General features: G+C 49.6%; 1 protein-coding gene across 12 annotated transcripts in view; it reads left to right on the top strand.

Annotated features, from left to right (window-relative positions):
* PCBP3 (poly(rC) binding protein 3) overlaps nt 1-24,322 on the top strand; it is a 52,510-nt gene that overhangs the window by 6,305 nt on the left and 21,883 nt on the right. For 6 of the 12 annotated variants that reach the window (XM_032692813.1, XM_032692812.1, XM_032692817.1 and 3 more), the window contains exons 2-11: nt 613-687; nt 1,774-1,887; nt 6,332-6,422; nt 18,019-18,164; nt 18,446-18,469; nt 19,267-19,299; nt 19,868-19,984; nt 20,728-20,859; nt 21,129-21,257; nt 23,602-23,676. In XM_032692813.1, coding sequence (XP_032548704.1) covers nt 18,096-18,164; nt 18,446-18,469; nt 19,267-19,299; nt 19,868-19,984; nt 20,728-20,859; nt 21,129-21,257; nt 23,602-23,676 — 579 coding nt within the window. In that variant the 5' untranslated portion in view covers nt 613-687; nt 1,774-1,887; nt 6,332-6,422; nt 18,019-18,095. Of the gene's footprint in view, nt 1-612; nt 688-1,773; nt 1,893-6,331; nt 6,423-18,018; nt 18,165-18,445; nt 18,470-19,266; nt 19,300-19,867; nt 19,985-20,727; nt 20,860-21,128; nt 21,258-23,601; nt 23,746-24,322 lie in introns of all 12 variants that reach the window. The other 6 variants (XM_032692819.1, XM_032692818.1, XM_032692822.1 and 3 more) reach the window with 3 other exon arrangements.

The raw sequence follows: 24,322 nt of genomic DNA, 5'->3' as shown, positions 1-24,322 counted from the left end.
GGGTTCAGGACCATGGGCTTATGGCTGGGATCTCACCCTGCAGCCTGTGGTGGAAGAGAGGAAGGAGTGTAACATAAGAAGGAGCAGAGCTGCTGGGAGATGGACCAAGATTTGATTAAGAAAACTGCTGACAAATTCCTTAATACTGCATTCCCTGGTTGCTTAAGCCTTGACTTGGGATAAACTCAAACCTATGACCTGGAAGACAAATACAGTCTCTTCCCTTGTGAATTTGTGGGCTGTGGGTTGTTGCTCTATGCCCACACTGGCAGTGAGGAGAAGGCTTGGGGTTTCCTTGCAACGCCTTGTCCTTCCAGCATCCTGGATCCTTGTCTGAGCCCCCTTGTGCATGGGTAATATTGATGAAGCTAGTACAATGGTCAGGATTCTTCCTTCTTTTTCTCAATCCTGAAATCAGTGACCAGCAATTTGTACTGATTGGAATAAAGCAATTACCAAGGTTTCCTCTGTTCTCGGCTGATTTGCCTTTGTGCTTCCCTGTTCCTCATGTTGCCCTCGGCCACGGCAGCAGTGCTGGCAGGATGCTTTTGTTCATTCTGGAGGGTGGGACTGGCTGGGCACCTCAGGCTGTTGAGATGTGCTGTCTTCCAGATCCTTCCCTGCCACCTCCACTGCTGACCCCCAGCCCCACGGGATCCCTGGCCTGTCCCTGCAGCTCCTCCAACGGTGAGTCACACTTTGGGTTTTCCATCCCTTCCAATTTTTTTTTTTTTGACCAGAGTCCATGGGGAAGGATGTTACAATTGTGACAGTTAGGGGGATTCAAAATTTATTTGGCTTGTGTAGGTTCAGTGGAGAGGAGTGAACCCTGAAGAATCTCAGGGTCCGTCTTGGGATGTGACACCAGCTGGGGATGCAGCCGCTACCTTGGAGGACATGAAGAGACCTATAGGATGTTTTAGGGAAAAAACATGGAATTCTGAGGACAGCTGGTCTCTGAAAGGGTAGTCTCCATCCTTGGAGGTTTTCAACCCCCAAAGGGATAAAGCCCTGGGCAACCTGCTCTGATCTTAGTGCTGACACTGCTATGAGCATCAGCAGGACTGAAGACTGACCTCGGGAGGTCCCATGGGCTCCCTTCCCACTGCCAGGCTTCTTCCCATAGCAGGGAAGTGCCCAGGTCACTGGGGATGAGCACAGAGGTTGCTGAGTCACCAGGAAGAGGAAGCTGCCTTGGCACATTAAGAGCAGCACCAAGTCCAAGCAAGGAGTGGGGTCTGCTGCTCACCCACCCTACTGCCCAGGGAATATTTTAGGCAATGGAGAGACTTTCCTGCCCTCTGGCACTCGATTTATTAGCAGCTCAGGCTGCTCCACTGATTGTATTGACGGGTAGTGCATGCCCCAGTTAACTTATTGGGAGCAGCAGCACAGATACAGCAATAAAAATAACCCGGCACCCCATGTCACTGAAACACGCTGGATGATTTTCATCACGGTTGGATTTCTGGGTGGACCACTGGGCTGTGTTCACCTGGGGAGTCCCAGGCATCCCCTCCTCCACAGAGCAGTGCTTTGGGTGATTTCACTTGATGGACTCTGAGGATCTGCCCAAACCTGTTTGGAATGTAGAGAAAAATATTAGGTGGGGCTTACCTACCTCAAACACAACCTGGAGGTGATGCTCCTGGTCATTTTACCCCCATTCCTAAACCCAATCTATGTTTTACTTCTCTCTGAAATTCACATTAAGCAGCTGTTGGGTGTCCTTCCTCTGTGCCGTGCTAACCTCCGCCATGTCCTGGTCTGCAGGCCCAGGCCGTGGACTGCTGGGTTCCCCACCCCAGCACTCAGCATGCCCTTTTCTGGTGCAGCCAGACCCTCCCAGGAATCACTCTGGAGCTCAAGGCCATCCTGCAGGATAAGGTAAGGTCAGTTCAGTCTCTTTCAAAATCAGAGCATCCCAAAATGGTTCGGTTTGGAAGGGACCTTAAAGACCGTCTTGTTCTACTTCCCTGCCATGGGCAGGGACACCTTCCACTAGACCAGGTTGCTCCAAGCCCCATCCAACCTAGCCTTGAACACTTCCAGGGATGGGAGAGCCGCAGCTTCTCTTGGAAAATCGTGGAAAGGGTCTTTGCAACTCTTAGGCTATAAAACAGGGAGGATGCTGGGCCTCTCTCGTGCGTCTCTGCAGGTCTCCCATCCTGCTGTCTCTGCCCTTGCTGCCTGCTTTCCACCATGTTGGTCATTCCATTAAAACCAGCTAAAGAGCTAAGCTGGGAAATGTATAGGCAGAGTGATTTTCATCAGCCAGTCTGCTTTTGTGACTAAAATAGATCCGTGTTGGCCTGGGGCCATCGTGTTGTCCCAGGCATTGACTGGCACGAATGGATGGTGGGGCAACATTTTCCATTAGCGAAGAAGAGGACACGCGTCTTCAGGGGAGAAGACAGCTCCATAAAGCAGAAATGTTGTAGCAACAGAGAAATCCACCTCTCTTTTCTCCCTTTTTCCTTTTAAAAGTGTCACTTATTCCTGTTTTCTGCACATAAAACCCTGGGAGAGACTGGCCAGAGCAACACCCTACACCTGCGACAGGATGGTGTGTTTTAGAAAAGGGGATGGAGGTTTCTCAGAGGAGCTGCAGGTGACCCAGTAAGGTGCAGCAAGAGTAGAACTTGCCAAAAAAACTGTGAGGAGGTTTATCCATGGTCTGGTGATGTGGGGGATACTGGTTATGTCCGGTCATGAGGTCTCTGTCTGCAGCTCTGGCTTGCTATGGGCATCCTCTTACAAACGCATCCATCCGCAGAGGGATTTTTGGGCTGGAGGGTGGCCTGAAAGCCATGAGCTGAAGGAAGGATGCACTTGGGAGTGCATCCCTGGAGGTCCCTGTCTCTTCCCTGCTTGCTGGCATAGCAAGTCTTGGGGTAGGGATCCCCCACTACCAACCCCAGGAAAACCGGGACATGTCTTTTCCGGGGCAGCTCAGCATCCAGTCTGGGACCAAGTCTCCAAACTGTCCAGCAAATGCATTTTATTCTCTGGCTTTAGTGAAGACACTTTTTTGCAATAAGTAGTTATTAAAGTTATTGTTCATTTGGGTGAACATCACAACATCCTGCAGCTCTCACCTCCCTCCAGGAAGTTCTCTGACATAATTTTTCTACCTTCTCATGATTCCTGTCCAACATCCCATCTCTTCTCCCAGACCTGTGTCCGGGCCCCTCTCCCATATCCACAGGTGGGAGAGAAGCCTGGTGCCTGGCTCTGTCCAAGCCTCCCTCAGTGCTGTGTCTTGGACTTCTTGCCCCTTGGGATTTCATCCTCGGAACTCAAGACTGAGACTGTGTGTGTGGTACCATGACTATTTTATAGAAAAACTCCAGGTGGGAGGGACAGCTGGGAGAACACATGATGGGATTCTTGGAGTTGTCCTGTGCCAGGCCAGGAGCTGGACTCGATCCCTGTGGATCCCTTCCAACTCAAGTATATTCTATGAGTCTGTTTTTGGAGACCACTTCACACTGGGAAAACTGCTGCTGCTCCATCTCCCCTCCATGTGATGGAGTGAGCAGTCACTGCTGATGCTGGAAGCTGGAGATGCTGTGGGGTGCTGGGGTGGGAATTGCCTATTCTGGCAAGGGAAAAGGCTGTGACACGAGGCTGCAGCGTGGTGATGGGGCTGTGCTCTCCAGTGGCAAACCATTTCCCAGTTTGACCCTTCTGCTTAATCTGAACTTGAAGGTGAACGAGCAGAGCTCACTCATCGATCCGGGACGTGGCTGATGAGCGCCATGCCCTGCGGAGAGCTCAGCCCCAGCGCCAGCTCCCGCTCTCACCCTGTTTTTCCTGCCTCCCCTTCACGCCTTTCCAAAGCCATCAGTCAGAGTGTGGCACCCCAGGCCACCGACCTTGCTGGAGGCCAGGGGGACAACATATAGGTCCCTGCAGAGAGCTGCCCTGCTGTCTGAAGGGCTTCTCCCAGCTGCCACCACCACCTCTCTGCTGCCGGTAAGCCTGGCATCTGCCTGCCATCAGCTTGGGGGTGCGGGGAGGCACAGAACAAGGCAAATGTGTTGCTGCCCATAATGCCAGGAGTCATGTTTTTAGCTGGTAGTGACGTTATCTGCCAAGCTGTGCACTGACTCTCCTGTTTTAAGGGGTCTGATGTCTTAATGTGGGCAAAATAAAACTTGAAGCATCTCTGCACTGCTCTTAATCTTTAGCTAAAATGCCATATAAACTGCCAAACTGTATTTTTTTGACCTGTTAGGAAGCAAAACTTCATTTTAGGTCGGAAACTTAAAATTCATCTTGCTTAATATGTAAAAAGCTTGGGTTTTGGGGAAAGGAAGATGATGCACCTTCCCTTCACATCTTCCGTACTTTAGCCACAGATTTTTTTTTCCCGCAGCTGAAAATAACAAACCATTTTAATCTAAGTATTGCTTGTTCTGATCTTTTAATCCAGCTTGCTTTCTATCGGCACAGCGGCCTGAAATGATTTATCCGCCTGCCTCTCTATTATATAATTATTGGGAAGATTACTGGGGAGCCAGATTTAGCTGGGCATCCATCGCTGGGGAAGGAGGATGGGGCTGGAAGGTGTGTAGGGGGTTCATGGAATCACAGAATCATGTAATGTTTTGGGTTGCAAGGAGCCTTAAAGATCATCTGGTTCCAATCCCCTGCCGTGGGCAGGGACACCCTTCACTAGACTGGGTTGCTAAGGTTTCTTCTCTCCCTTTGCACCTTGGTGATTGGAAAACATGGGAGAGGGAAGCAGCAAGCTGAATGCTTTGCACTGGGTCTGTACTTTGCATCTGAGTATGGAAAGTTTCTCCCTCAATCTATATTTGTTGGAATTAAATGTCCCATGGTCTGGCTGGTAGCTGGAGAAGCACGACCTTCCAAGCCAGAGAGGATTTGGGTGAAACTCTGCATTCTTCACACTTTTTGGGGCATTTTTTGGTTTACTTGCGGTTTTGGGAACAGCATGGTGAGGCAGTCCGTCCTTGGGAAGAACCTGGAATTAGGGGCTGTGCTCCTGATGCCTTCCCATCCCTGTGCAGAGCTGTGGAGGGGGGACATCTACAAGGAAGAACCAACATCTGCGATGGTGGTAGCGCTAAGAAGGGATGGAGGTGGCCATGGCTGTTTCACCAAAGCCCAAGCCTTAGGTGTTATGCCTGGATAAGAAGGGCTTGAGCCCTGGGGTGGCTGCTCTGCAGAAGTGACATCACTGACATCCAAGGGCTGATGCCAGAGGTAGATTCCCTTGGAGCTTTCCATTGGCAGAGGAGATAAACAGGTGTATCACTGTCATGGCACGGTGGCACAGCCAGGGGTAGGCACAGCCAGGTGGAGACTCGGGTTGCCAGAAAAATGCAGCTTCTAACTGCTTTGAACCTATGGGTTTGAAATTTGATGGAAAAAAACACAAGAATGTCTGGGGCTCAAAAGTTCCTTTTCCCTTCCCCAAACTGAATGTCTGGGCACCAGTGGGCTGGTACCTGCCCTGGTCACTGAGTAAAGGACATGCTTGGCCTGTGGACCAAAACTGTGATATGGTGGCTCAGAACTGGGACAAGGAGAAACCTGAAGCACCAGTCAAAATCAGGGGCTGGGAGCTGTGGCTTGGTCTTCCTTGCTCTGCAAGGTCTCAGGGACCTTTATGGGGCAGAACATCCCCAGAATTGTGCTGTGTTTTGGTCTTGGGGAGTGTTTATGGGGGTACATATTGAAACGCTCTTTGAGGCTGGCATGGCCATGGGGCAGTGGGAGATGCCCACCTGGCGTGTGTCACACTTCCTCCACTGCGTTTGGTCCTTTCTCTAGGGAGCCAGCTGAACTCTGGGATGTGCATGCAGGGCTTCAGCCTGGTCCTTCCCACTGTGGTGCTGCCTCTGAGATGGAGGGTTTAGCAGAGCCTCCTCTCCCTCCCAGAGGCTCCGTCTCTGGAGTGGGTGGGCAGGCACCCTATAAAGCATGTCCAAATTTCCCCCTGCACACAGGCAGTGCACTGGTGCTCATCTTGTGCCGAGCTCCTTCCTCCTTCATGTTGGAAGCGTTGGCGAGTTCACCCTCATCGCCTTGAGGCATCCAGATTTGCTCAGTGGCCTTTAAAAAACTAATAAAAATAAATAAATAAATCAAAGCCCATGAAATGACAAAAACATCAGGAGTGGGTGCATCCCCCTTTCCTGCAAACCCAGGGATCTGGGAGAAAATAGGTCACATGCTCTTCATTCCGAGCCACGTGGTGGATCTCCCAGGACCAATGAGGTTGGGAGCCCTTCTGCGCTGAACAGCAGAGTGAAAAAAAAAAAAAAAAAAAATCACTGGGATTTTTTTCCCCCTGTAGCATTTTTCATCCTTTCCAAACGTGAAAAGACTGGCCATCTGTCTGGACCCTCCTCCCGCCAAATCTGCACGAAAGCCGCTCTTTGGGGAAGGTAAGGAGATTTAAAAGATTGTCTTGGTGGAAGACCACCCGCTGCGGGCAACTTTTCCTACCAGTGGAAATCAGGGAAGAACCATGGAACGAGTTGGGTCTAGGGCTCTGGTGCGGGTCGGAAGAGCTTTGAATGCTTAAAAGCAGTTTTAAGTGAATCTCATGTAGAGGAAATTTAAGTCTGCGGCAGAGGCAGGTGGGATTATGGGAGACATCGGAGCACGAGTAACGAGGTTCCCTTAAGTTAGCGACTGCTCCCCAAGTCTGTCTTAAGAGATATTTGCAAAATATCATTGGAAAATTACTTTGCTGAATATTGTTTGCAAATTTTGACAAATATTGTTGTGAATTTGTTTTGCAAAATTTTTGTTCTCATAGTATGTGCTTTATTTTTAATTAAATTCCCTTTTACCTGTGTCTGGCAGCTAACGTCAAAGATTGTCTCCCTGTATAGGGAAGAGTCCATCTCTGCCCTAACCAGAATATCCAACTATTCCTAAATTCTGTGATTTACAGCTCAGGCTTTGGACAGTGTCATTTGTGTATGCGCTTGGGTGGGAATGGCACAAATGGAATTGCCTTCAAGAAACAGATACTGACATAACAGAGATGTTAATCATGTCTTAGTCTGGGAATGTAATAAAACCCCCAATTCTGATTAATTTGATTTTTACCTTCTGCTTTCATTTCCATTATTTTTAAAGTATCTTTATTTTTTAATTCCATTCTATTTCCAGTATTTTAAAAAATATTTTGATTTTTAATTCCATTCCACTTCCATTAATTTTTAATTTTAAAAATAGTTTTATTTCTTAATCCCATCCTATTTCCATTCTTTTTTTTTTCCTTTTGCCGGGGAAATTTGATTTGTAGAGAGGAATATCCTTCAGTGTGATGCTCACTTTGTTTTCTGATACCCCTCAGATACCCATTTTCCTCAGGAAACCTAAATTCCTGATATCATCACATTTCTGTTGCATTTTCTTTGGTTACATCTTTACTTCATAAGTAGAAAAATTAAATATTAGTTGCAAAAGTCATAGAGGACTTAAAAGCTGTTGAAATCAATCCCAAAGTATCATCTCATTCTTATAAAGGGAAAATAGTCTTGGATATATTTTTCTCATAACCTGAGTTTTCTGGAATAATGTATTTTGAATGTGAACCGTCTTAGAAAAGCTGATTTTTTTTAGTTGGAAGTCACGTCCTGCTTAAAAATAAACGAGAAACAGTGGATCAAGGACGTTGTGTTTAAGTTTCCATAAAATGATTGACCTTTGTTTTGACAGATGCAAGGACAGATGCTGGGCTACATTTTGATACAGAAACCCAACTCTGAATTAAAAAGAAAAGACATTTTTTCCTAATGGCTGGGGTTTTGCTCTTAATACAAAATTCCAAAATAATTCGGTAATATTTTCGAAGCTCTTAATCTCAGACTTCCCTTCCCTCTTTTGTAGATTCATTTATATAAATATTTTTGGTGTTCTCAGATACAACAGCAAATTTTTCTTCTTGGGAAATAACCATAAAAAAATGTTCTTTTAATCTTACTGAATTAAGAGGACGTTTATTTCTGAAGAAAAAATGGTCATTTGGAGTGGGGGAAAAAAGACTGGGAGGAAAAATCCCTCTTTAAATGCTTTCAACATTATTTTGATTACTTCAAAATCTCAAAAGGAAGCTGCAGGAATTTAGCGCGTAGGATGAGGAAAGAGGAATGTTGTCGGGATCGGTGGAGGACCAAGCCAGCAGCCGTTTGGGGTGGCAGTGGAGGGGACGGAGGGGCAGGCACAGGGAGATGCCCACCCTCCACCTTGTGGGATTCTCCTCTGGGTACCAGCCAACAATGCTGGTTCCCTCCCTGCCTTGGTGGTCCCAGAATTGCTTTTCTCAGAGGATGATTTCTTTTTCCCCAGGCACCCTCTTGGAAAATGGGTGTTTGCCATGGAGCAAGCAGAGAGGGAACCTTGCCGGTGGTGTGGCTCCCTGTGGCATGGGGGACACATGCCCAGCACACTGGGATAAGCTTGATCCCACTGGCAGCAGAGCACTTGTAGCCGTGGCTCCAGTCTGTGTCTGCCTTTGGAGAAGCAGAGGGTGGTTTCTAAACCTGCAGGGTGACACATCTGCCATTAAACACACACCCCCCCCCACCCCGATCCTGCAGCATGAGGGTAGGTGACAGCCCACATGACATGAGTCTGCCAGTTCTCTACAGCTGCTTTTTGGCCAGCTGAGTTGGAAAGCAAATTGAAAGGCTTCCACAATTGGTGAGGGCTGCACTGAGCTTTTTTCCGGCTTCCTGCTGAATGCGTCCATCCTGGTGCTGCGATCACGCACACACACATGTATCTGGTTTAATTTCTTTATTTAATTTGGGGTTTGCTGAATGAGCTGGCAGTCGGCAGTGGGTGCACCCTGCTGGCACCAGACCCCCTCTACCCAACAGATGCAGTGTCAGAGCTGCCTGGATACCACCCATGGCAGAGGCAGGTCGTGGCATCGGTGGCATATCCCCTGTGGATTTTGGCAGAGACCCACGGCCTCACATTGCAGTGGCTGTGCCCTCACTGCCAGGGCCAGGTCTGGGGACAGGGACAGCTGTGACCCTTTCTGGAGTAGCCCCAATTCCCAGCAGAGCCAGTTCACCCATTCCCTCGCCAGGGTTTGGCTCTGCATTGAGACCCGAGGTTACAGAGGACCTACCATAGGAAGAAGGAGAGAGGAGAAGGCAGCTCTCCTTGATTTTAATCGGGGTTGAGGTTTAGCTGAAGTGAAAACAGATCTGGAGTGACAGTTTTGGAGCCTGCTGTCAGAGTCTGAGCACAGCACAGCAGCGATCCACCCCCGGATGCCAAGGGCCCCCATCCTCCTCACAAGCCGAACCTGGGGAGAGGCACCACCACAGAGTGCGGGATGGGGACCGTGCAGCGCGGCTCCTCCGCTGGCACGGCCACCAGACAGCCTTGTCACACACCACCCCTGCATCCTCCTTCCTCATGGTGCTTTTGGCTGGGGACAATGTCAGGCAGGATGTGGCCATCGGCGTGGCATCACCCCCCACCTCCTCCAGCCCCGTGCCAATGGATGCTTGAAAAAGGAAGGATGGTGTTAGTCTGCACCCTCACTGATCCACTTGGGATGCCAGATTGCTTCTTCAGGGCAGGGAGAGACAAGGGTCTCCCTTCCCACATCTCCCATCAGTCGCCCATTCCAAAAGGGCATCTATGGCTGGGATGAAAGTCGTGGGTTTGGGCTTGTGGAGGAATGGCACAAGCAGAGCACTGGATCCAACTGGGATTTGTGGGACCGGGTTGGTTGTGGCTCCCCTGTCACCTTTGCTTGGTCGCCATGCGTTTTACATGGAGGGGACCAGCAGAGTGATGCTGTACCCAATCTGTCCCTTATAGCCCTGGCATGGCAGCTGTGGGGAATGGGAAGACCTGTTCCCCCATTCCTGGATCAGCCTGGGTGCCCCAGGTGCTTTGAGAAGTTGGGTGGCACTCATGAGAGCAACCCCAGACCCCCATCTTTCTGTCCACCAACTCCTGAACAGACCCCTCTGGGGCAGCCATGTGCTCCAAGTCTCATCCCTGTTTCCAGGGATTAGAGAGATGGAGATGGGATGAGATGAAGCAGTAGATTGCTTTGCTCTCAGGATGAAGGGATTTGTGGACTGCTCCCAGCTCAGTAGATTGAAAATGGAGGGAAGTAGATTGAAAATGGAGGGAAATTATTGGGATGATGCTGCCTGTGGGATTAAAACCAGGGCAGCCAACAGGGTCTGGAGGAGGAGGGGAATGAGGCGGGTCGTGGATCAAGGGGGGCCACAGGATGCCTGCTGTTGTGCACTGTGGGGAGATGCTCCTGGTTGCATCCTCATCTGTTTCAGAGGATGTGCTGGAAAGTGGGTGCTTTCTGCTTTCCTGGGACCCTGGAGGGGCTCTCCTCTCAGCTATCCCCCAAGTGACAAGGATGTTGGGAATGTGCCTGGAGCTTTTTGCAGTGCTGCGTCTCTCATTTTCAGACTGCTGGAGGACAAGACGCTTGTCCCTGGAGGTCCACACATCTCCCTGTTGTCTCTCCTTCTTTATGAACATCCAGCATGGATCTGTGGCTGTGAGCATCTTTTCTGGGGAGTCCTTTGGGTTCTCCTAAAAAAAAGGCATCTAAAAGCTGACACTTAGGGGACGGATATTTGATTGTCTCACTCCTTGGGGCATGTTTCCAACTGTACTGGCATCTTTTGGGCATGATATGGGTCCTTTGGAGCTGATGCACAACCCTGGCAGAGCATCCCTGGGGCATCTATTGAGGCATCTCCTGCTGTGAGGTGGTATCTCCTGGTTCCCATTCCTTGGCCTTTGGCTGAGGGGGAAAAACCCTAAATTTGGTGCATCCCTGAAGCATGACTGACCATAGGCATGGCTCAGTGTCAAGGTTCTAAGTGCAGTTGTCCAAGAGAAGTGAGCTTTATTTGCAAATACATAGACGTTTAGAAGATTAAAACAAGGATAACTGGCAGGATGGCATGGTTGTGGGCAAGCTCCTTTCCTGAATCTTCAGTGCGACTTAAGCCCCTCACTCAAGACCCTGTCTCCCGCCAATTCCTCCATCCTGCAGAGCCTTGATTCCTCCCTCTTTTCTGTGGGACCATGTTTGCTGGCCCCAAGGATCTGGGGTTGCTCTCTGCTGGCTGGATCTCCTATGAAGACCCACTTTGCCATTCCTGGTTTCCTTCGCAGATCCTACAAGTCAACCTGTCACTCCCAGCCACTTTCAGGTGGATGGGGAGCATTTCCTGTGTCTGTGCACTTAACTGCACAGAGCTGTGTTCAATACTTTGCCTTGCAGAGCTCCATCTAATTTTTTTTCACCTTGCTAAGCTCATTTCGGCTTCTTGCTCTGCTCTCCAAAAGCTTCCCCCACATGGGTTGTCACCTGGCAGTTTAACAGGAGTGTCCCTGGTCAATGTTTTGGGAGGGTTTAGAGCATTTCCCAGCCATTTTCAAATGGTTTCATGCACCACAGCTCCCTTCACATCACACAGGTTCTCCGTTCTCCACTGGCTTGGTCCAGCCACCCTCTGCGGCTTCCCATTGTCATGGGATGCAGTTCAGGGATGCAGTCATGGAGTGTGGCACTGAAGCAGTCATCATCCTAGTCTCTGCAGTACAAGGCGATGACGTTTCAGGTTTGGGAATTTTTCCTATTGCTCGGATGCTGCAGCAGAACCCGCCCCACTCTGCAAAGCTGAGCCTCGCGGCAGATCCAGGCTGAGATGCAATGCAGTGCTGATGGCTCTGCCTTCCTGAGTTGACTAGGACACCTGGGGTGGGCAAAGACCAACCCAGTGCTTGGTCCTTGCTTGACCATCAGCAGCTCTGATGGATGCCCTAGCTCCCAACCTCTCCAAAATAATGACTTGGGCAAGGAGGAACAGGCAGTACTTTGGGAAAAAACTGTAATGGATTGTTTTTATCCATCTACTAATCTGCTGGCAGACCAGAGGAGAAAGAGTAATGCTCCTTATCCCTGGAAATGTTATTTTCTTGGCATTCATGGTCTTGCTAAAGGCTCACAGGCATCTGAGGATGCTCTTGGTTGCTGAGTCGTGATGGATCCAGCTGCAAAGAGCGTTGGCTCTCATCACCTCGTAGGGGGAAATTTCTGATGCACTTACGCAGTTTGACGTTCCCTGAAAATACTATTTTCATTGGCAAATTGTTCCAAAAGTAACTAACAGGATGATTTGGAAGTGGCTGAATTAAAGTATGTTGTTCCCACCCCCTCCCCGCTCACCCCAGCCTTCCAAAATCAGCTTAAATTAAACAAATTAAATGACAACCTGTTATTCTTCCAAGCAGGGTTGGAATAACCTTGTTGAGGCGATGGTTTAACAGGTTCAAGGCGCAGGTTTTGCTCAGGGTCCCACAATCAATAAGCCCTGACACTAGCCCAAACAAGGTTTTCTGGCTTTCACAAGGGCATCTAATAGCCTGCTGCCACTACATCACATTTTCCTCACTGATCTGTGTCCAACCTCTGCTTGCAACACTGCAGCAGCTCATGTGAGGGAATGGGAACTCTGCATCCTATTGATCTCTGCAGATACATCTCCCGTGTACCTAAATTTCCTCTAAACCTGGTAATTAACATAAACCTCAAAGTTTTATCTCCCGCAGATGTATCAGGGCACAGAGGTAGGTGCTGCAATCCTACTGTCCTGTCCCCATCATCCTGGGGAGATTTGTAGGGAAAAGCTGCAGCTTTTTTTGTGACCTTCACACAAATATGGTGATAATGGCACTGCCAGCATGACAAAACAAGTCTTTCTCCTCTGACTGGCCTTGCCTTGGTGGAGACTAAAGCCTGAGACCAGCTTGTGGGGTGCACCAGATAAAGCAGAAAACCAGAAAAGCAGCTGGGAATATCCTAGAGGGAGAGCAGGGAGCACAGCTTTTAGGGCATTTGGCTGGGGTGTGGCTGAGCCCACTTCAGTGTGACAGTCCTGGATCTCTGCATCACTAGTGGAGACATTCAGAACAAGAGGAAATGGCCTCAAGTTGTACCACATGAGGTTTAGATTTGATATTAGGAAAAATTTCCCCATGGAAAGGGTGGCCAAGTGCTGGCACAGGCTGCCCAGGGCAGTGGTGGAATCACCATCCATGGAAGTATTCAGAAAATGTGTAGATGTGGCACTTGGGGACATGGTTTTGCAGTGGAATTGACAGTGCTGGGGGAATGGTCAGACTTGATGACCTTAGAGGTCTTTTCCAACCTAAAGGATTCTGTGACTCTGTGATCTCAGCTGGAGGAGAGCAGGGAAATGGGAGCAGGACTGAGAAAGAAACCTCCAGAGATGCCTGCTCTGAGGGTCAGAGCAGGGTCATTTGTCTCCTTTGATTCTTGAAAAGATCATGGACAGGTGAGAGGCAGGAATATCCTGCTGGATGATGTACCAAGAAAACATGGGGCGTCTTTTTGTCTTTTTTGGTTAGAGATATCTAAAATATTTCCACTGAAGCTGGAGAGTAAAGAGAAGAAAAAGTCAACCAAAGTGACCACAGTTGTAGAAAATGGCAGCAGCTGGAATTGTGGCTTTATTCCAAAACGGCATTTGGTGTCACTCATGTAGATGATTCTACTGCCCTCTCACAGTTTTGTCTTCCAGCAGCCAAAGGCTGCTGGTAGCTGATGTGTTTCCGTTTGGTTTAAGGGAATGCTTGAACTGGGTCTTCTGCCTGTTTTTTTCTCCTTCCACCCCCATCCTGACCTGGCCAGACTGCGTCGTTGTCATAATCCCGAGCTGGCTGCCTCTCTGTGCTTCCCAGCCACTAAAACACAGCGCTGAAAACCACCGGATTAAGTCTTAATGGCAGGATCAAGTCAGCAGGAGATGAGTGTGGAGAAAGCTCCTGCTTACGCAGGTGGACCAGCAGCACTCCTAGAGAAAACAAGCTGAAAAGCCTAAAATGTCAGAAAAACATCTTCTTTCCTGGTCTCTCTTGCTTTTCTCTGCATTTAATACAGCTTTCATTTTCCAAGGGTCAGAAAACTCTGGTCTGAGTTTTGTGAAGGCAATATCGAGGGGTCAGAGGTGTCTAAACATTTCCTCCCTTTCAGAGGAAAATGTCTTGAGTGGTGGACGTTCTGTCCAAGATGTTAATTCCCAACACTAAATTCTGTGACCCCCACCAGAAATCTGGGCTGTGCCGTATCACGGTGTGCTGGAGCATGCTGGGGGTCTGTGGTTGTCTGTTCCACCTGTGCTGGTGATGCTCCTGGAACACAAAGAGCCTGGGAAGTGTGTTAGATATTTTCCAGGGTGGCTTTGCCATTGAGCAGTGGGATGCTCCAGAGGAGGGTCTCAGGTGTTGTCCTCTGGGCAGGTGGCACAGTATCCCTGTACTGACCAGTCCTGTGGCCACCCTGCTCTTTAGGTCATCCAGGGCTCTTGGTCAACAAGGCTCCGAGGTGTTGGAGTTTATCAGCCTACATTGACCAAGAGAAGTTGTGGCTGCTCCATCCCTGAAAGTGTTCAAGGCCAGGTTGGATGGGGCTTGGAGCAACCTGCGATAATGGAAGTTGTCCCTACCCATGGCAGGGGGTGGAATGAGGTGATCTTTAAGGTTCCTTCCAGACTAAACCATTCTGTGGTTCTATGATGCACCTGTGAAGAAAGTGTGATTTTTCTGGAGGCCGTGTGATGGTGAGGGGGAGTGATGGAGACTTTCTCCTCTGAGTTTGCTTGGCAGAGCCTGTGAACTTTCCATCCAAACCTTTCAGGGAGGGGGGTGGGTTATGCTGGTGGGACATCTTTGGACCGAGTTGTCCTCTTGAACATTCTCTCCTCATCTTGAACAAAACATTGCACTCCCCCCAAATGAATACCTGTATGAAGCAAAGATCCTCTCACACATGGCTCATGCACCCAGGGAGCCCTAGCAGTGCACGGGAGGAGGAAGAGGAGAAAGTTGAGGACTGGCTTCAGCAGGCGTGGAGCCAGCAATGTCTCCCAGCCCCTGCTGGAGCTCAGCTGAGCCCCATGCTAAGGGGGATAGCATTCCTGATATGATATCAGGGGTATGATTCCAGCATCCATTTTTCCAGCTCCTGTGTGGAAACCAGGCTGGAGAACAAAGTCCAGCCCAGAGCTCCATTTCCCTCCTCCTATTCTGCTTCGTGTGCCATCTCCTGTCTAAGAGATGATCGTGTTATTAAATTAATTTAATACACAGAATTCAGATTTCCCCTAGTCAGAAGCTTTTGCTCAAATTTTAGGAAAGTGTCAGTATTTGTGAGGTATCAGCAACCATAAATACAAGAGTGCCAGCTTAGGCAATTGCTCCAGCCTCTAAAAAATGGGAAAGGAGAAAAATTGGAGTGTGTATGTTCACATGTGGGGAAAAGGAGTCTACCTTCTGTTCTGGGTTTCCATTTTCCTTCCTCTTCCTTGGTGCCTGAGCTGCTTTTTCAGACATAGGGAATTCCTGATAGATTAAGGAAATTTCCGAGAATTCAATATATTTAACCTCAAAACCGAGGAAGAGCCCAGACTGGCTCTGAGAACTGATGATATCTTCTCCAAGCGCTCTCACAAAGGCAGGTGCAATTAAAAGGTTTATTTATTGTGGGATGGGATCACCTTTTGGACGGGCATTGTCCAGTTGTTTTGGGGCAGATCTCCCCTTGCTGAGGTGCAAAGACTGTTGGCTGCTCTCTGTGCAGGGAAGGAGGGTGCTCCAGTCCTTCGCCTGCGGTTGCCCAGGTGTGATGCTTGGCAGAGCCTGTCTTAGTTCAGTGTGCAGCTTCCCTTTTGGGGTCAAACTTGATGCTTCTGTTTCCTAATTCCACATCTATGACCTCTGCGGGGCTGCACCTGCTTCTCAGTGGGTTGGAGTTGGGCCCTGGATCTACTCTATCCATTGGGCTGGATGTAATGGTGTCCTTAGGGCTTTCAAGTGGGTGGACAAAGGAGCCATTTCGAAGCTGCTGTGAACAAGGCGGAATATGATGGTGAAGAGGAAGAGTCCGAGATGGGTCTCTCTCCAGGCAAAGAACACTCTGAAATGCTCAAAATGGTGTTTTGGGGGGTAATTTTTTTCCCAGCCCTTTGTCTATGAAGAATGAGGTCTGTGGAGGGAGGCAGGCTCCCAGAGTAAATGCTTCAGCTCTATTGTTCCCATTATTTCCTTTGAGCTCATGAATCCCCCTATGAAACACTTACCTTTCACTAGTATGATTAAGAAAAGGCCAATGTAGCTTTCCCGCTCACTGGAGCATGAAGCGTGTTTAATTTAATAATGCTGATAAATCTTAAAGCCAGGAGCATTTGGCTAACACATGACCTACTTTTTCAATCAATTGGAAGCATTTACATAACAGCCTGATGCAGGGTTCCTCCTGCGAGGGATGTGGAGCCAGGGATGGCAGACACATTCCCTATGGAAGGACAAGGGGGAAAGGCTTTTTACTGAAAGAGGGGAGGATTAGATAAGATTTTAGGAAGGGATTCTTCCCTGTGAGGGTGGGGAGGCCCTGGCACATGTTGCCTAGAGAAGCTGTGGCTGCCCCATCCCTGGAAGTGTCCAAGGCCAGCTTGGATGGGGCTTGGAGCAACCTGGGATAATGGAAGGTGTCCCTGCCCATGGCAGGGGGCTGGAATGAGGTGATCTTTAAGGTTCCTTCCAACCTAAACCATTCCATCATTCTATCATTCTATGTCAAGCCAAAAGGTACTGATAAGGGCGGGAAGGAGAATATTTCTGAGGCAGAAGGTGATGCCATTGGAGACCAGAGTGATGGGAATGGGCTGAGAAACTATAACACATGGGCAGGGGCACCTTCCACTAGCCCAGGTTGCTCCAAGCTTTGTCCAACCTGGCCTTGAACACTTCCAGGGATGAGGAATGCACAACTTCCCTGGGCAATCTGTTCAGTGATCCTGTTCCAGTGTTCAACTCATTTCATTTCTTATCCTTCTTGTGAGGATTTCATCTCTTTTTTCATTTGTAACATCCAGCAGCCTCAAGACCTGTGTTTACACATAGGTCACAAGCAACCTAATTCCCAGTGAGCTGGTGTCCTTTAGCTTTAGGGAATGCCATCTCCCTGCAAACCACATGGTTTTATCCATTTTAGGTTTCATAATAACCTCTAGAAAGAGGTTTTACATCAAACCCGTCTCCCAGCCATGGGTCGTGCATTGCTGTTGTTTATTCATCCCGACTTGCATTAAAGCAATACTTGAGAACTGGTTTATCTCCCATTTTTTTGGTCATGTAAGTCCCTGTCTGAGCAAAGGGGAATGCCAGATGCTTGTCAGAAGGATGAAAAATCTCCCATCTGATACAGAGAGATTAAATACCACGAGGGAGAATTGCTCTGTATCTCTCAGTGTTGCACATAGAAGGATGCTGGCACCTCCCTCTGGGATGGGACTACTCTCCCCATGCACTGGGCTGCAGGGACATTTCATATGCCACGTCCTTGTGCAGAGATACTCCTAAAGAGCCATCAGGAATGAAAGATGAAGGATTTGTTACCATTCAGTGATTTTTTTTTCCCCTTTGCCTTCAAAATATAGGTGGCCCCCCTAGAGGGCAGAGGAGGAAAGAGGGAGACAATAGAAAAAGAAAGGAACATGGTTTCATTAGATGCATGTAATATGAATGGCTGGAAGTGGCGTGGTCCACACAGTGCTCAGCTGGGGAGCTCACAGGTCAGGATGTGTGGCAATCGGGATGCCAGTTCCATTCCTCCCCGTTCTGTGCTCCTGGAGTCAGATGGATAGTTCCTGGCTACTTAAAAACTGGCTTTTGGTTTTCTGAGCAGCCATTCATGCTGGAAATGGTGAATTTTGGTTTGCTAGGTAGGTGCTGTGTGTCTTTTAAAGTCCCAGTTCAGCCACTGGTGTTTGGCCAGGCTGCTCATCCAATGCTCTGGTCCTTCATCCGCAGTTGCTTTTTGGCCGTGCCACCTGGGACACCGGAGTCTTTGCTCCCATGCTCTGCTGCTTCTGCAGTGTCCATCCCAAGCTGAGGAACCTGCCTGTTTTAAGAGCAAACCTTTCCCCTCTCTGTGCCCAGGTGATACGGTCGTGGTGCTGTCTCTGTGCCAGGGCTGCCCTCCCAGCTATTGCACATCTCCCATCCCCCGGTAGGAAATGGAGTCCAAGGTCTCCGAAGGCGGCCTGAACGTCACCCTCACCATCCGACTGCTGATGCACGGCAAGGTAAGGGGCTCCCAGAGACGGGGTTTCCTCACAGATCCCTCTCCCACCTCCGCCTGTGCCCGAGTCCAGCCCTGCAGAGTGTCCCAGCCCTGGGAATAGCTGTCCTCCTGCTGATGGGGAGGGTGGCATGGTGCTCCTGGTCCCTCTCATACCTGCCCCCCACCCCGTTCTTCTGCTGGGGATGGTGTCCACCAGGTCTTTACTTCATTATGAGGGTGGGCCAGACTGTCATCACATTTTCTAATGTCAATTCCTTTGTTTCTGGTGCTTTTTTTGTGTAGGAAGTCGGAAGCATTATTGGGAAGGTAAGGACGTCTTTTAATGCAGCATTAATGCTGTTGCCTGTACCTGTGGTGTGGTAGATGCCAGTCACCTCTTCCCTGTGATGTCCTGAAAAGTCTGGGGTGCATGAGCTGGTTGCTGCATTTCTGAGCCAGAATTTAGGAGACACTCACACAGGGATCAAAGACTATTCCCCTAAAAACCCCACCAACCACCAGACTTCCCCAGCGCTGTTCCCAGCTGTTTCCCAGGGGTGATGACTGGGAGTTTGTAGTCATGTTGCTCTGATGTTTTAATCAAACAGCTTTATTAACAGGTAATACAAACGTCACATAGACCCATTTAAAATATAATTTAAATGGAGGCCACAGGACTCCATTTACCTTGTGCAGAAAAGCTTCACGAGGTGCTCTGCTCTCTGGTGCTTGTCATGGTGGTTTGGAAAGTCCTGGCTATATAGGATTAGGGGTTTTTTTGGGATGGTTTTAAAAGGCAGGTTTATGGTGGCAAAGATTTGCAGCATAAACATATTTTCCCTATATGCTTGTGCCTTATTTTTCCATCAGCCTGTCCAACTCTGGGAATATTCACAGTTGTGAATCTGTATATATATATATATCTTATATATATCTTTGATGACTTACACACTAATCTCTTCAGCTGTCCATCATGTGGGGATGCAGGGCCAGGCATCACTGAGCTGCCCATGCTTTTGGCTACGTGTTGCCGTGTTTTAGGGAGATGCATGTTTGGAAGGGTTGTTTTGAAGGTGGAAAGTCTTGGATTTTCAGTAATCGCCTGTTTTTCACTCTTATTCCAGAAAGGAGAGACCGTGAAGAAGATGCGTGAGGAGGTGAGTGACCTGTTCTGTGACTGGTGTGTAGGAGGAAGGAAGAGCAGAGTGGTCAGAGCTGTACATTGCCCTGTGCAATTTGTGCAGTAATTCCCAGGGTTAGGACAAGCAAGCCAGCTGTCCCTAGAGCTCTTTGGACCAGCTTCCTCCCTCCACACTCAAATAAACTTCTATCACAATTAAAAGGGAATTTTCCAGAGCCAAGAATTTGCTCTTAATGAAACATTGAAATTAAGTCACTCTTAAGATGCTTTGAGTTTGTCCAAAGTCTTTGTGTCTGCAGCTCCTAGGAAGTTATCAGGGCAGTGAGCAGCACTCTTCTTTTCACAAGCAATGACTCCATGAGCTGGTCTTGCTTCAGTCCCATGGGTTTCCATTACAGTAAAACATTGGAAACTCTTTCTGAGGGTTGGAATAAGACAGTGCTGGAATCATTGCAGATGGGTGGGAGTTTGGAAGCTTAGATGGCATAGGCTGGGACAGGTGACAACCAGGACAATCAGGCTGAGAGAGGACCCGACTCGAGTGCTTGGCTGTGGCTATTCCAGGACTGCTCTTCTCTCTCCAGAGTGGGGCAAGGATCAACATCTCGGAGGGAAACTGTCCTGAGCGGATTGTGACCATCACTGGCCCCACCGATGCCATATTCAAGGCTTTTGCCATGATCGCCTACAAATTCGAGGAGGTGAGAAATGTGAGCCATCCCACAGCTGGGGACAGCAGTGCAGATGGGCCTGGGGACCTCCAGCCCATATGTGCCTGGTTGGACTTGCTTAACTGGGACCTGGCTTCAGCACAGAACCTTCCAGACATCTCTGACTAGGCAAGAACTGAGCACAAGTCTGACGAGGAGCAGCTGGGGGAGCTGGGGAGGGCTCATCCTGCAGAAAAGGAGGCTCAGGGGGACCTTCTTGTTCTCTACAACTTCCTCACAGGAGGGTGTAACCAGGGAGGGGTTGGTCTCTTTTCCCATGTAAGAAGTGATGGGACCAGAGGAAATGGCCTCAAGTTGCACCAGGCAAGGTTTAGATTGGATATTTGGGAAATTCTTCACTGGAAGGGTGGTCAGGCATCGGAACAGGCTGCCCAGGGCAGTGGTGGAGTCACCATCCCTGAAAGTGTTCAAAAGGTGTGTGGATGTGGCACCTGGGGGCACGGATGACTGGTGGACTTGGCAGTGCTGGGTTAATGGTTGGACTTGATGATCTTAGAGGGTTTTTCCAACCTTAATGATTCCATGATTCTGTGATTCAGTGAACTGTCCTGGAGGTCCCACAGTTAATTAACTGCAGGGAGGTGCAGTGATGCAGCTGCAGACAGAGACCAGCCACGTCTGGGGGACATGACCCCTCCTCTCTAGCCCAGGGCACTTGGGTTGGAGTCTGGTCGGGTACCAAGGGCTCATGTGCTGCACTCTTCCTTCCCAAGGACATAACCAACTCCATGAGCAACAGCACCGCTACTAGCAAACCTCCAGTGACACTGAGACTGGTCGTGCCAGCGAGTCAGTGTGGCTCGCTGATTGGCAAGGGAGGCTCCAAGATCAAGGAGATCAGAGAGGTAAGTCAGACTTGAACGAAGCCACTTCGTTATTGCACGTCACTGCAGCTCCTCGGAGCTGATCCGCGACCAAGGGGGAGCTGCCTTGGAAAAGGGGATCCTTATGCTGCATCGTGCATCACGTTGCTTCCCAGGGTAGTCTTGCTGATGTAGGAGCAGGATCCCATGGGATGCCATGTGCAGGGCAGTGTAGCTCTCGGGAGGCACGTGGCGTCAGAGCTGGAGCTGGCTGCAAGGGAAGGTGTTCCTTTCTCTCTTTCTGTCTCCAGTCAACAGGTGCTCAGGTTCAAGTGGCGGGGGACATGCTGCCCAACTCTACGGAGCGAGCGGTGACAATCTCGGGGACACCTGACGCAATTATCCAGTGTGTCAAACAGATCTGTGTGGTGATGCTGGAGGTACAGTCTGTAACAAAGGGGGTAAAGTACATAAGGAAAAAAATCCCAGCTGGCACCACAACAGCACTGGGAGCTGTGGAGTGTGTCTCGTCCCCTTCACCACGCGTTGTTGGACCACTCTCATTTCCTGGTACCTCCGCTGGAAACCCACCCAGTGTTTTTTTCCCACCATTGTCTGTTGTTTCTAGAGTCTCACACTGGAAGCCTGCCTGGTCGGGTGCCCCAAAGAAGATGGTTTGTGCTGCAGCAGAGGGTAGCTTGAGGAGAGAGGGGTGCCAGGTGGGCTGGGACAGCCTAGCCTGGTGTCCCAGCAGCATCCAGGGTGCCATGGGAAGGAGATGGGGGCTGCAGCCCCTCCTCCAAGCACCTGGTCTCTCCTCTGCACAGGGGTCACAGTGCCCCACAAGGACAATAGTCAGGAGGAGGAGGAGGAGGAGTAGGCCAGTGCATCCCTTGTGCTGGGGGAGCTGGGAACACAAAGCTGAGCTCCAGTGAGGCACAGTGGGAACATAGTGAGGAAGGCTGGTGGAGAGCAGGAACTGTAGGGCACATGGATGTATGTCCAAGGTGCCATTTTCAGGGATAAATGCTGACAAGCAGAGCTTGGAGATCTCTGCCAGGGAAAGATGCTGCTATATCATTGGCTTATTGCTGGAGATTACCACAGCCACAGGTCCCACGTCCACACCTGCCATCTCAGATGAGAGAAGCTCCAGGAGGAAAGCCCTCGGGACACAGGATGTTGACACCCTCTGCTCTTGGTGCCTCCCAAAGACAGACAAAGCAGGGACCAATGTCAGGCCCCTCTGCCTGGCTGCACAGCCCTTTTGTGGTAGAGAGGAGCACGTTTCCCAATGGAAAAGCTTCAGATGGGGATGGCAAGGCTTGGTGGAGGCAAAACAAATCCAAATTAAAGCACCTTCAGCTTGGCAGCAGCACAGCTCAGGAGGAATAGCCAGGAGCCACATTACCCATCATGGCTGGCTGTGATGCTCAGGCAGCTACACTGCTGCTAGAGGAAGTTTAGGCACATGATCACTCTGAGTCATGGACTGCAGCAGAGATGAGCCTGAGGTGATGCTTGCAGGTGTGTTATAAAGTGTTTCCTGGATGCTCTTCTCACAAAGCAAGAGGTGCTGCTCCTCTGTATGGCTCAGCAATTAGAAGGGGAAAAACCCACGGAGTCTTCTTGCAGTCTGAAATCTGGGAATTCCCTGACTTTAACAGTTCAGAGAGATGCTCCTTATCACTTTTCAGTCTTACATAGATAATCCTGACTCATCCTCTCCAAGATTTGTAACGCAATAGAAGAACAAAGAGGCTTGGAATGATAGAGATGTGCTTTGATCATATAGCTTTCCCACAGGCAGGTTCTTAGCAGGAGGATTTAGATATGCTGTTTGCCTTCAAGTAGATGTCTAGAAGAATGTACAGAAAAAAAGCAGAATTTTCCATGAGATCATGTAATTTATATTGCTTTTCCTTATATAAGCAGTCAGTGGGTCATTTCGTTTTGGGTAGAAGCAGAGGAGCTGAAATCTCTCCTGATTCCCAAAAACCCCCCTGTTTTCTGCAGCCTGTTAGTTATGTTCAAGTGAAAACCAACACAGAGAACTTGGGTGAGCAGCTCCCATGCACCGCGTCATGGGATGACTCACTACAGCTCTGCTCCGACCTATGCAGGGACCAGACAGGCCACAGCAGCCAGAAGCAAGATCAGAGAATCATGGAATCATGGAATGGTTTGGGTTGGAAGGGACCTTAAAGACCTCCTAGTTCCAACCCCTTGCCATGGCAGTGACACTTCTCATGTGACCACAATGACAGTGCCTTGCAGCATCCACTGCACACCCATCCACATCCCAGCTGGGATGGCCGTGGACCAAACCAGCTCCTGAAGGTGACCCTGACCCTCTGGTGAGGAAGATGAGGGCGGTCAAAGAGCTTGAGCAGTGTGCTGGGTCGCTCAGATGGGCTGAACCTCTCCATTCTGCTGCTTGAGGGCCTCCTCAGGGCTTTGAGGAGGGTTCCAGGAGTCTAGACCAGGTGACGGGCTTTGCGCAGAGCAGAGCAAAGGTGAGGGAGGCAGCAGAGGTCCAGGAAGCAATTTAGGAGCCCGTGCCGTGGCAGGGGATCTCCCGTACCCCAGGTTGTTCTCGTTGTCCATGAAATGCTGCTTTCCCTTGTGTCCTCCTGTCCAGAAACGCGGTGTTACTGGTGCGGGTGTTGCTGCCGGCGGCCCCGGGGGCCGTGCTCCATTAGGTGCTTTCTAACGCTCTTTTTGCCGCCGTTTCAGGAAAGCTGTTCTAATGTTCTCTCTCCCTCTCCTTATCCCTTTTCCTAGTCCCCACCAAAAGGTGCCACCATTCCCTACCGCCCAAAGCCCGCCTCCACCCCTGTCATTTTTGCAGGTGGTCAGGTAAGAGCCGACCCGCTTGCAGCCTCCACTGCCAACCTCAGCCTTTTACTGCAGCACCAGCCGCTGCCCGTTAGTGCACTCAGGTTTCTTGCCTTCTGACTTGCATGGTGTCATCCCATCCGTTGTGTGCCATGGTAGCTGGACTGAAAGCTCTTGGTAGAGCCGATGGCTTACCTCCTCTAATAGATGCTGGAGGCTGAGAAGAAGGAAGGGGCCAGTCCAGAGAGACAGGGTGTTAGCTCTGCTGGGTGCTCACACACAAAGAAAAGCCTGGAATTTGCTTCACTAGACCCAAATTCCGTATTTCTCAGTGGTTGAGAAGGAGAAAATTAGAAAAGCATCATTGAACAAGAGGCCGTGACTGTTTTCTGGCATCTTCAGCCCAATTAAAAATATCTTTGTGTAGCTGTAATGGATCCAAGATAGGAAGGGTTTATACCAGCTCCTGCAGGGCTGTGCTGAACCTCTGCTCCAGGCAGCCTCTGTGGAAGAGTCATGTCCCCATTCCTCAGGATGCTCAGCCCGTATGAGGTCCTGCTTCCCCCTACAGGAGAGCTTGCATTGCATTGCCCTCGGTGACATTGCAGCCTTGCAGACGCGACATGCTATTTGTAGCCACCCTTGGGGACATTTTGCCTTTGCAGGA

This window comes from Chiroxiphia lanceolata, chromosome 7 (assembly GCF_009829145.1).
Source record: "Chiroxiphia lanceolata isolate bChiLan1 chromosome 7, bChiLan1.pri, whole genome shotgun sequence".
Taxonomy (NCBI): domain Eukaryota; kingdom Metazoa; phylum Chordata; class Aves; order Passeriformes; family Pipridae; genus Chiroxiphia; species Chiroxiphia lanceolata.
This window is presented reverse-complemented; position numbering and strand designations above follow the sequence as displayed.